Raw genomic sequence first — 12,712 nt, forward strand, 5'->3', positions numbered from 1 at the left:
TGACCTTACTTGCTATACCTGATTCAAATTGTGATTTCTATATTTAAACTTCCGGAAAAAAGCATGATCAGTCAGAATATCATTTATATATTATTAATATTAAATCAACACTTATCGCAGTGATATAAACAAAACTACACAATTACGTCATCAATGCAAGCATTACTATGACCCTGACTTTGGAATGGCTTTATCATGTTTACATTGTTGACATATGAACAAGTCAAATCATGGTATTTTAAGGGGGGAAATAAAGAACTGAATCAATGTAACGGTCTGAATATTTTATTTCAAATGTAAATAATAGCAAACAAACAACCTTTTATAAAGAAACATGTTATACATGTTGACCGATACACTATACAACGTGATTAGCAAAACAAATTAGAATGCTACTATGTTAAACTATTAAAACTATGATGGTCGGGTGGCACAGTGAAAACCGCACTGGCTTTTCACCAAGACAACCTGGATTCGATTTCCCGATTAGACGTGAAAAAGTATGAGTTCATCCAACCGACCACGTGGGTATCCTCCGGATACTCCGGTTTCCTCCCGCGCTCTGACATCCGGGCCAACAAGAGTGATTATAAAAAAAAAAAAAAAAAAAACATGTTTCAACATTGTTTTAAAATAAATAAAACTGATCTTAAGAACTATGAGGAAGTGACATTTGGACTATTATTTTGCTAACGTTATTTGAATACTAATCACAAAACCCTCCAACAGTTAATAATGTTTTAATTTTTGGTTTTAAACTCTTTTTTAATTGCATCAAATATACAAAAGGATTAAGCACAAGTTACCCAACTGATATTAGTCCTTTTCCCAATAACACTTTACAATATATTTTTTAAACAAGATTATAGTGTTGTTGTAAATTAATGTTTCAGATTTTAGTCATGTAGCTCTTTCAAAAAACACTATGTATTTCTTCTTTATGATGATTGCGTAAAATAGTAATTTTGATAAATTTCAAATTAAATGAAATAATTCAAGGTTCTTTTTATCATATGATTATGAGGTTTTGAGAATATTACGAAAAACACGTTTCCACTGTCACTTCAGAACTATTAATTTCCGCCATTATGCCTAAATATCTATATATCCATTGTGACATCAAAATATATTCTAATCTGGAATATTAGGTTATATTACATGTTAGTATACGTTAAATAGAAAACATGAATATATTCTCCGTATATCATCAGCTTACTCAAATAACATTTAAATACATCTCATATCATAAAAAAAACATTATTAACAAAGGTATCATATGAACCCTTTTCAACATTGCATCAGTTCATGGCTTAAATAAATTATCAAACGATAAATAAAGTATTTGTTTGGAGTTTAACGTCCTAGCAATAACCATGGTTATTGAAGACGGTGCCTAGGGAAACAACGTGGAATAGACAGAGAATTACAGGTATTGTAATGGGGACAGCTGATTACTTTTGCTTTTTTTCAATGTCCTTTTTTATAAGAACGAAGCTTTTTAATGGCAGCACACGTGTGCGTAACTAGAGTTGCTTCCCCTTGCAAAACATTGCCCTTAATATTTTTCGTCCGGAAGAAGCCGTCCAGTGGGTAAACCGAAAGTGTATCCTTGCAGTAGTTGACTTTACAACATGTCGTATAAAACATGTCTATTATATTTCCACCTACATACTATAAACAGATATATACTACAATAATAAAATATATTTACACTTGTAAATCAATAACAACGTTTTTTTTAATATGGTCATTGATGTACCTTGCGGCTTGGTTGTAATAACTTAAAATCTTACTTTGAGGACCTGATATATTTTTTTCTTCATTTTGACTGGAATTATTTTGCAATTACCGTCAATGAAGTAGAAGTCGTTTACCTGTTTAAATGCGTAGTTTAATTCTCGTATAAGAATCTATTTCTATAACCAAATTCCTCTTTATTTATTGATCGCCTACATCCTCTTGAATAAATGTATAAACGTGTAGCATGTAGACTTTCTTTCGCTTTTTCATTGACATGATAAACATATTTTTAAGTCACAAGGTGCCGAACAGTAACCTCCTTCCTCTATAGTAACCATACCCTGTAACTGGATGTTTTATACTGTAGCAGTTTATATTCTATACGAGATTGAAAACAATAAATAATCTGCTGTAGATAAAACATTGTTCATTTGTTATCTCCGTCTTTGCGTATTGCAGAGTTATCTTCTCTTGTGAGCAGGTATTGATTGTTACTTCATTGGTTTCTATGAGAAAATTATGTCGTTTTCTCAAAATTTGATGATGTTACTCTCACAAATAAATTACGAAACAATCACAACCTGCTTACAAGAGAAAATAACTCTGCAATACGCAAAGACGGAATAGAGGTACATAGGAACATTCCAGAACAATTAAGATTTGAATCTTTTTGATCATTTGTACTTATGATAGGCCCAAAACAGAAGAATTGGCCTTATAGCAGGTAAATGTTTAATTTGTTTGACCTCCTCAATCGGCTTCAGATCATTTTTTTAAGTTGTGTTTGTTCCTCTCAACAAGCTGGGTCATATAAGGACGGGTTTTTGAAAAGATTTAAAAACCTGTAGTGATTATTTTACTGAATTGAAATGTATTGAATGACGGATATTATATTATGCAATACAAAAAATTACAGAATAATTGCTATATAAAATATATTAAATAAGAAACAAATACTATAAAGGTTGTTTTCGCAGGATTTTAATTTTCACGATTTCGTGGTATCGATTTTTCCGCAAAAAAAATACAATCTTCGAATTAATAAAAATTTACTCCGTCTGTGCTACTAAACAAAAACTTTACCAAAAAAAAAAAAATCCGCGAGATCGACCTTTATACTATATCTAAGCAAATAATGGACTGCGAAAAAATAAGTTGAGATTACATGTTAAGATGCAATGGAATATTTCAAAAAGACACATTGGTATTATACAAGTTCACCTTTTACGAGTTTTACGGAGATATATGTTATAAAAAAAAAACAATCGCAGTTCTCAATCATGACGACTCCCAGCTGTATAGCTATAAAAACACCCAAAACAATCACAGAAATGCAATTTGTTAGGTTGATATTGGATACGGAAGTAAGCTCTGAAAAACCTAAGAAAAAGTGCAAAGCAAAGTTATACTATTCCAATTTGTCTGACGTCATACATCTGATGTAATCATACAGGATCCTGTCTCGGACTTTCTTAGCACATTCCTTTGCCAGTATTTGTGATAAACACACTAGCAGAACCATGGTTAGATACCCCACACCACGTCAATATAACATGAGTATTTTATGTGACGTCACTGTGATTGGATCCTGCATTAGAATTTTCGTCTTACATCAGTTTATCGAGAACAATCATCAGAGTCTCTCGTTGTTGACCCTGGTTGACCTTCGACCTCCTTTGTCTTAGCCAACCCCGGTATCTCTTCTTGATCCTCATCACTCGTATCGACCGCCTCGGCTGCTTCAGACCCATACTCTGCCCGCACGCGACTGAAGGACGAGTCTACGTCGGAAGAGACCAATGACGTCCCCAGATTCCCCGACTGTTCACCGATTGTGTGCGCGGCCTGGTTTACAATAGCTGTTATTGTGTTCCTGTCGTCTTCTCTTGAGGATGACGTTACTCCGTTCTGTGTCGGGTTGACTCTTGAAACAGACGATAAGTGTGTTTCATTATGTGAGGCGTTTCCATTCTGGGTTGTGCTGCTTGTGATGGTGGTCGTGTTTGCAACGTCTGTGTCTGAGTCGACGCTGCTTGTGTCGGTATCGTTTGTATCATTATTGTTTGTATTGACAGGATTTGCATTTTCATTGGTCGTATTGCCAGAGTCTGCGCTGTCAGTGTCGCCATCATCCTCGCTATCCGAGGCCTCAACTTCCTCACCAGCTGGATAACAAAAAAAACATTAATGGAATATATTACTATGTGGACTTGACAGGTTGTATATTTATTTCTATGTTTTCACAGTAAACAGAAATAGTGTTCGCCAAAAAAATGCTTGCCCTTTTGTCATTTAAAACATGATAAGCCTTCAAATGTCGGGGTTATGTCGGCTTTCATCGATAAATTGTGTTTTTTCTTTCTTTCTAAATACCTAATGGCATGCATATATGACATGAATGTTAAGCTAGATCGGAGACAATTCCGAGAGAGATGGGGGTAAAGCGATGGACCACAATCGAAAGTGACCTCTTCCTTATACAACTACATATTTGTTTTCTTCATAATTTTGATTTATTGCGTAACACTAAACCTGATTATTTGATAAACATTGCCGAAATGACTAGCACACAATGAATAAGTAGGTCACAGTGACTTTGTCATATATCGATGTAATCGTGTTAACGATATTTTCCTCTGTTGTGCCTCAAAAACTCACCTTATCTCAAGAATTGCAGATCAAACTTAGTGGTGATGGCGAAGGGGGTTACATTATTAATTTCTTTATGTTTTGTTAATTATTATTATAATTAACAGATTGAATTCGGCACATGTCATGACACATGTAAAGGAAGGTTACTTTAATGTATTTACGGGTAATAGCGATTTTTGGAAATCTATGGGAGGTAACTCGAAGATTATAGCTATAACGCTAAGGTTAATAATACTCCCAACAGTTTTTTAGTGGAAGTCTTTTTCAGAGCTTTTCGCGCTTTACTTATTTTCCTAAAATTATGAATTAGCCAATTGTATATCTTGTATATTGTTCTGTTTTATAAACGCACTTTATATAGAAATAGCATTGAAATGTAGATAAATACTTACTACTTAACATAATCAATTGGGAGTTGGTGCTCCTAGCTGTCCCGTTCACATTTGTAGCCTCAAGCATGTACACTCCTTCATCTGCCTTTTTCGAGTTTGCGATTACGAGAGACGGAGATTCCCGACTGCCGCCGAGGTACTTCTTGTTATCGATAGGAAGCATCCTTTCCGTACCATCGTCTTCAATTTTGAACCATTGGATTGACGTCACTGTCGGAACAGATATCACCGTGCCTTGGAGAATCACAATATCCCCAACCTGGAATGCGAAGGCAGCCTGTCCGATACCAACAATGGGTAAACCTAATTAAAGAAACAAAGGTAGTTCGTTTACTTAAAATCTCTAATTATTTGTGGAGATATATTTTCGCTACTGATATTTCAGCAGCTCATTCGTGAAGATTGAAATTCACATGCATGATTAATACAGTTTTATAACTGACATCTTTACATGAGTCAGTTACCGGGGTGGAACTGGCAAGTGTAGAAATGTTTTTCACGTGTTTTATCTTCATCCTCACTTTTGGCTTAAATGTTGAACGTTCACCCAGGTGTGGAAAGAAATGGATTATGTTCAAATACCGGTACATACTAAAGTCCTTCAAAATGGTAGCGTTATTCCATTAACGTCTAGCGATTAGGGTAATGGCAAAAACATGGGTCACCCATGATTGGGTGAAATGCTATGCTGTGTGACTTCTGCGTGGTATTTTTTACATACTCTGCCTATAACACACGTGCATTCATTACGCACATGAACGCTCGTCTATACAAGACCTTAGCTGTTGATAGGACATAATAAACTATCTATAAAACCAAACCTAACTAAATCATCGTACTCTGGTCAGTTATCGTTGCATCACGAATCCTACCGACATCAGCAAATCAAGGATGGAAGCAAGAGTAATGGCAACAGATGGCTCACCCGTCATCGGATGGAATTCTTTGCTGAGTGTCCCGTTTCGGGACTGGAGGATGGAAGCAAGAGTTTACAGTATAACGATTAAATTGGCGAAGGTAATGATACTTGACATGACTTACCATACATGTTACAGTAGCTAGACTTCAATAGGTGTATCTTTATCATACGGCGAGATTTCACGATACTTACCATCGCAACGATAAGTTTTTAGCAGTCTTGGAGAACTAAGGTAGATTTCAAAGTGACCTTTAAGGGAGGGAGAGTATATTTTGCTTTATCATTTTTACTCGAGAGTAAAACGAGATTTTACGAGACTTACCTTCGTCCGAATGACCTTTGAGGGAGGGTGTGGTATATTTCGTTCATCACCATATATGTGGTCTTTGATAGTAAAACGAGATTTTACGAGACTCACCATCGTCTGGATGGTCTTTGAGGGTGATGGAAATGGAGTCCCTGTTTACATGCAGACGTGTTTCCGTCTCGTCGGAAAGAGTGATCTTGTCGCGCAACAGGAATGCTCTTACTCGCTCCGCCAAACACAGGGCAGTAGGCTCGAACGCCGTACTAGGGGGTTTGATGTCAATGGAAACGATGATACACACTACAAAAAAAATGACTGCTTGCGTTAGTTTAACACACATGGATATTGATGACAAACTTACTAAAGACCGCCTCAAATAGTCATTATTTATATCTACATTTTGTTAGAGTAGTTATGAGTTATATAGTTATTGCGAACATTTCTTTGAACAGCAAATTAAGTCACAACAACAATGAAAATGTATGACGTCAAAAGAGCGATTGATGACGTTACAATAGCAAATGTTATAGTCTCACAACAACATTGGCCTTCTTAATGTATTGCAATGGAAGGATGCAAAGCAAGTGTAAATACATGCACAATCAACTTGTTGTATTTGGAGACCACCCTTGCGAAGTAAATACACAAGGAGGGGGGGGGGGCTACTAACACAGGTGCTTTCGTAACGCAAGATTATTTCACGATGCAACTTTTACATTGGGGTTCATTTAAAGTTGTCTCATTTGTAATACATGTTTACTTTATAAAGAAATCACGACATCGGACAACATTAAACGTGGTTTCTAAGTACTGGTACATGCTATCAAGAAACACGAAAACGGTTTACAACTAAATAACGCTAATGGGGAACATTAGACGTGGTCCCTTGATACAGGTACATGTACTCCCGTAACAAAAATCCAGTTTACAATAAAATAACTTCAACGGGGAACATATAACGTGGTCTATTCAGACAAGTACATGTAATCGTGAAACACAAGTACAGTTACAATTGAATAACTTCAACGGGGAACATTAAACGTGGTCCCTTAATAGCGGTACATGTACTTTCATAAAAAAGTCCAGTTAACATTTTAATAACTTCAACGGGGAACATTTAACGTGGTCTCTTAAGACATGTAAACATGTAACATAAGTACAGTTACAATTAAATAACTTCAATTGGGAACATTAGACGTGGTGCTACACTTGATGGGGAACATTAAACATAGCTTCTTAGTACAGGTAGCCTCTAAATACAGGTTAAGTTTACAATGACATTACTACAATGAACAACTTTGACACAGTGGCCTCTTAATAGATTTGTTTGCAGAGCACATTTGACTATTTATATATCACATAATGAATATTAAATAAGGTGGACTTTTTAAATGCCTTGTGTAACTATATAATAACCAAACTTATTTTAAGAACATGTAAAACGGTTAGAACATTTACTTGTTATCGATACTTTTGACCTAAATGACGATTATATACTGTATAATTACTATTGCTACATTATATTTCTATTTTTAAGAACTTACTTATCACAAACTTGATTTCCATGAACCTGTCTTTGGACTGTGTTGCGTTTTCAAGAATCTGTCGAATATCGTCAAGTGACTGCTGTCTTTTCGTGTCAAAAGAATTCGTGACACTGAACGATATGTTTAACTGTCTCCTGTCAAGTTTTTTTTCTTCTTCGGTGTTCACTGTACAAACAAAAAGGAACAAGTTAGTGATAATTTTAATTCCATATAACAACCGTTTGTTCAAATAATTTAAATTGTTTAAAATTGATGACTCAGAAACTCCAAAATCAACAGAGTCGTAAAGCTCGCAAGCAATACAATAGGTAACAATTATTTTTCTAAGTATTCCCAATCGATGTCAATATCTTAATCACTGTTTCTTTTACATGTAGTTGGTTTATGAAACAAAGTATAAAGTTATCATTCCGTGGGGGTTTTCTTTTTCAATTTAAATAGTATCGTTTATTTTGCCCGAATATCTTGTTGTAACGGAAAATTCAACTCACCAGCTAAACCCAGAGAAATCTTCTCAATCATTTTGATAGTGTTTTCTGGAAGGCTCTTATTCTTCTTGGCCAATGAATGCCGGTGTCTGGAAATAAAAAGAGTTGCAGATAAAACTAGAGTGTTCATCACCTTATTGCTGAGACGATACATTGCGCAAAAATTATGTACACTTGTAATTTTTAATCAACCTTGCTGCTAGCAGTCATGTATAAAGGTGCTTGCAAATGGTGATATGCCGGTCAGACGATTTACAGGAACGAGCAGGAACGGGCAGAAGCGGCAGAAATATATCAATTATTATATATATCATTAAATATATATTAGATATACTTAATTATCATTATCGGGTATATCACAAAATAGAAAAATTTATTCCTATTTGTTGTTACTCAGTTTTGTACATGAACCACAACATTGATTTGTCATGTACAGGTCGTCCATTGTTAACAATACGTAGATGGTATCACATTATTTTCCATAATTATAGGGTTGAAGACGATACTGTATTGATCTATACAATTTGCGGGTGCTACAGTATACGAAAGATCACATTAATATTCGCAGTCGGGTAGGGAGAAACATTTCCTTTCAATCGTTAATCTAGGTGAGCCCCATTCACGCCTAACGCCGCAATGTATCATTGTTGTTATAAGAAATACAAAACATATGAGGTGTTTACAAGAAGTCAGGTTATGTTGATTGTACAGATTTAATGTAGGTGGACAAATTCTGATTATCACAGCATTAATTGTTAAAAAAATAAACTGGATGTTAGAAGCTGTCGGAGGAAAATCGATAATATAAAATAAGCATTTTAGATTTTGTTTTTATTTATATTATGTATCTTTATTTTATTTTACAAATATTATCTATAACCTAAAACCGATGATAATTATTTTTCATTAAATGGGAATTGAACAAATGAAAATATACAATTAATACTTATTTGCGTTCACTTTTATTTAAATGTTGTTAAAGTAACTAAATAAAACTGTATCTTACCCATAGTCTTCAAGAAGAATCGTCACCTCTGAAAATGAGGAAATTATTGATTAAGATTCTAAGGATCACATATCAGCGATTATGCACTACGGCGTTTTTCAGTCTGTCATTGTATTGTATTTATGCAGGAAACGACAGGACGTTTTTTCATGTATATTATTTCCTCAATATGCAATACTGTATAAATAGACACATGAATATACATCAGATATGTCTACAAGTTGTTGGAGATTGCCGGGGTTGAGGAGTCCGTGGTTCCACACCTGCCCTACTACCCATGACGGAAATGTCAATGTCCCAAACGCTGGAGGATTCTCAATCACTGCACCTTTTTCATTAGTAAATTTCTTTAAAAAAACATTCAATCTTTATAATAATACTTTGTTGTTAAAGAAATATACATTATAAAAACCTTTACAACTTTACATTTTAATAGTGCTGCTATTGACCTTTTAAAGTTGTCAATAAAATAAAGATTTAATTATCTAATACGTCAATATTGAGTTAATGCTTTACATTTCGATTTGTTGCCCCCGTATAATTATGTAAACAACAAAATTGTATTTAACAGATATTCGAGTGTCATAAGTAGTAAGGATTGCCAGCTCAGGTTCATGAATAGTTTATAGAGAAATTTATCAAAAGGTGTTCTATGAGGAAGCCCCTCCTAGTATCACATTTCCTGTATATTTCAAAATAAAAGGTGCTACGATGTTTATAATATACCAGATTGATAATAGATTAAATGATAGTATGTTATTACTCTACTCGCAATCATTTTTATTGAACATTTTTTTCTAAAGTTCCTTTCACATTTAATAAACATCTAAATATTACTATCATGTTCCGACTGTTCAAATATCAAATTTCTCAGTGTATTTCAAGTAGCTGGGATTTATCTTTTATAAAGATATTTATCAGTAAAAGCTCTTAAACAATGTCACATATTATCCGGTTTGAGATCAGCCAGGTTGGTGTTCACAAAAATGATCAGTTTTTATTATCACTAACAGTAATTATATCTTATTTTCGAGCTTTTGAAGAGCACAGCATTGATATGCGTTGATTTACACACTAAGTTTTGTTTTCATAGACAAATATATCTGCTTATTATTATCTTGAAAGCAAATAGGTAAATGAGAATGTTAGAAAATATTTGTTATATTTCTTGTTGGCAATGCATTGTAAAATACAGAGTATGCACTGTTTTTGTAAGGATATCAATAGTTAACGGCTTCATGTTTTAAATTATAAGTATTACCAAAAATAAAGTAAAAATGGTAATAATAAAAATAGAAAAATCCGTATTTGAAAAAATTGAAGTAAACAAATATACTGCATATCATCTAGATATGGCGAACCTTATTTTCGTGACTATTTTTCCGTGACATATTCGTGAGAATACTACTCGAAAAGAGAACAGTGAAATCTATGAAAAAAATCGAATTCGAATTGTATCTCGAAAGGTATTTGTATTAAATTGGAATGTTTGACTGTATATATATATATCATATTTCACAAAAATGGGGTATTTTCGGTATTGAAATTAACAAGAATAGCATGCAGTTATTCTTAAAATAACTAAAATGAGTTCTTACCTTTCACTTGGGTCATCGCAGCTCTTTTCATGTTGTTCAAAGACCTAAAAAGCAGCAAAAACATGTAAAAACGATCATTTCGATCATCAAAATACATACATATTTTTTTTAAATAACATGCAGAAATCCCCCTTACAAGTACACAAACGAACCTGCTGCTGTATATAACACACATATTATAACGTATTTCGTTTACACTATCTTAAACATCCGTTAATTAAAAAATAGCCATATTGACTTTAAAGTAATTTTCTGGTATAGAATCTCTTTCTTAAGTTAGGTTCTATCTTTGAGTTTCAATAATAAAGAGAGTGACGTGTCGTTAGTTTAAACATTAAAACACGACGGCTAAATAATTTTGTACATTGATTTTCTACCTGAACAAGCGCATGGTATGTTACACAATACATGTTTGTCTGGTTTAAATATATCGGTCACAGTTCTGTAAATAGGCTTGCATCGTAGGCAAAATAACTTCTGATCCATACAGAGATAACATTTCAAGCTGTGTATTCTGTGCGTAATATGCAGAATATTCCTCTTAACAATTTTCATATGTTCCATCTTGCTTAATGATTTAAACATTATTTAGTATCTAATAAAGGANTATATATATATATATATATATATATATATATATATATATATCAGGACTTTTATCTCAATGATTGTATGGATAAACATGGTCATATAAAACGATGAAACGGTTCATATAACTTTATAAGGTTCATATAACCACATAATCACCTTCAACAAAAGTCCATAAAAGACATATCCAATGGACCTTAATGAATAGACTAGGGTAGACGGACATGTCCCTTTAACTTTAGTAATATAAACAGTATCCCAACAGTAAATTACACTTCATCATACAGCTGTTGCTAGGAGCCAAAAAGGTGACATCAAAATTTGCCAAACATACTGTTAGTGCATGGGCCCCTTAATTACACTTACTACATTTAATTATGTGTTTTAGTCCATTGTTGTCATAATCCTGTAGGTTGGAAGACCATTCAATCAACAAATTAGCGACAAAACATTTAACGTCTCGAATTAAAATGTTTCGCTACCGGGCTTTGACAGTTATTGAATTTAGTGTCAGTGTATATATTGCGTTCATGCACGCCTGTATACATACGCATAACATCGTAGTAAAGTGTGCTGTGTATACACACGTTAAGCAACATGGAAGATTATCTATATTTAGAACAATATACCTCAGCCCGCTTAACAACACAGCCGACCATATATAACGTACAGCACATACTTACGTGTCTGGATAATGGGACAAAATGGGAGTCACCGACCAGCTAGACGTGGAAGGTTCCGTCTATAGATGTCCACGGCGTTGTTACGTGCGAATGTTCTTATATCACAACCGTACGTGTATACGTTATAACAACTGGGCCCAGAGATCCACTTAGCTACGTGAACAATGACAGTTTATGCGCCATTTGCTACACAAACGTACCCGGTCGTAAGTTAGTTCCGTGATCACATGACATGTAACTGCGCAGTATGTTAAATTGCCGTTAAAGAATACTGCTCCTCTTTCTGGACCCAAAAGTGTGCGATTTTTAACTTGTCTAAATACAGTGGTGAAATAAGCAGTCGGCGATCGGTCGTCATAATGATTGATCAAGTCGCTGTATATATTTATCAATTATGGACTGTTCATGAGGTGAATACGTGATTATTTGAACGACATAATAACCGAAAGTCAAAATTATTTGTCACCTCAATATATAGACATATTCACAGAAATAGCGTCCTTCATTGTTATCTAAGTAGGATTGCCGATAGCGGCCGACACCCCATATACACATGCGAATATAAGATCGTGACATCTCGTACAATCGTGTAAGAAAAATGTGTACATGCAAAAATATTCAAGAGTGTGCGGATTTATATAACCGTTTCCTCTTGTACTGATTATTTTTGAAAATTATTTTCTTTATAGATATCGAGAACAAAAATAAGGAAACAGTGTTCATTTTTTTGGTTATAAGGTCAAAAACAACCTTGAATCTGTGACATTGCTTGACAGAAACGATTCGTTTAGG

At 34.1% G+C, this 12,712-nt stretch overlaps 1 protein-coding gene across 2 annotated transcripts; it reads right to left on the reverse strand.

The window, feature by feature from the left end:
• Nucleotides 1–269: 269 nt before the first annotated feature.
• On the reverse strand, nt 270–12,172 carry LOC110454392 (dentin sialophosphoprotein-like). 2 transcript variants are annotated; one of them, XM_021503869.1, is made up of 8 exons: nt 11,921–12,172; nt 10,650–10,693; nt 9,052–9,079; nt 8,049–8,134; nt 7,555–7,722; nt 6,122–6,310; nt 4,785–5,087; nt 270–3,905 (listed from the first exon to the last, which is right to left on the reverse strand). In XM_021503869.1, the coding sequence occupies exons 2-8, from the start codon at nt 10,678–10,680 to the stop codon at nt 3,358–3,360; spliced, it is 1,353 nt and encodes a 450-aa protein (XP_021359544.1). In that variant the 5' UTR covers nt 10,681–10,693; nt 11,921–12,172; the 3' UTR covers nt 270–3,357. The 2 variants fall into 2 exon arrangements, with proteins under 2 accessions (XP_021359544.1, XP_021359545.1); XM_021503870.1 differs by lacking the exon at nt 11,921–12,172 and adding an exon at nt 11,604–11,731.
• Nucleotides 12,173–12,712: the final 540 nt, after the last annotated feature.

This window comes from Mizuhopecten yessoensis, unplaced genomic scaffold, assembly GCF_002113885.1.
Source record: "Mizuhopecten yessoensis strain PY_sf001 unplaced genomic scaffold, ASM211388v2 scaffold7831, whole genome shotgun sequence".
Taxonomy (NCBI): domain Eukaryota; kingdom Metazoa; phylum Mollusca; class Bivalvia; order Pectinida; family Pectinidae; genus Mizuhopecten; species Mizuhopecten yessoensis.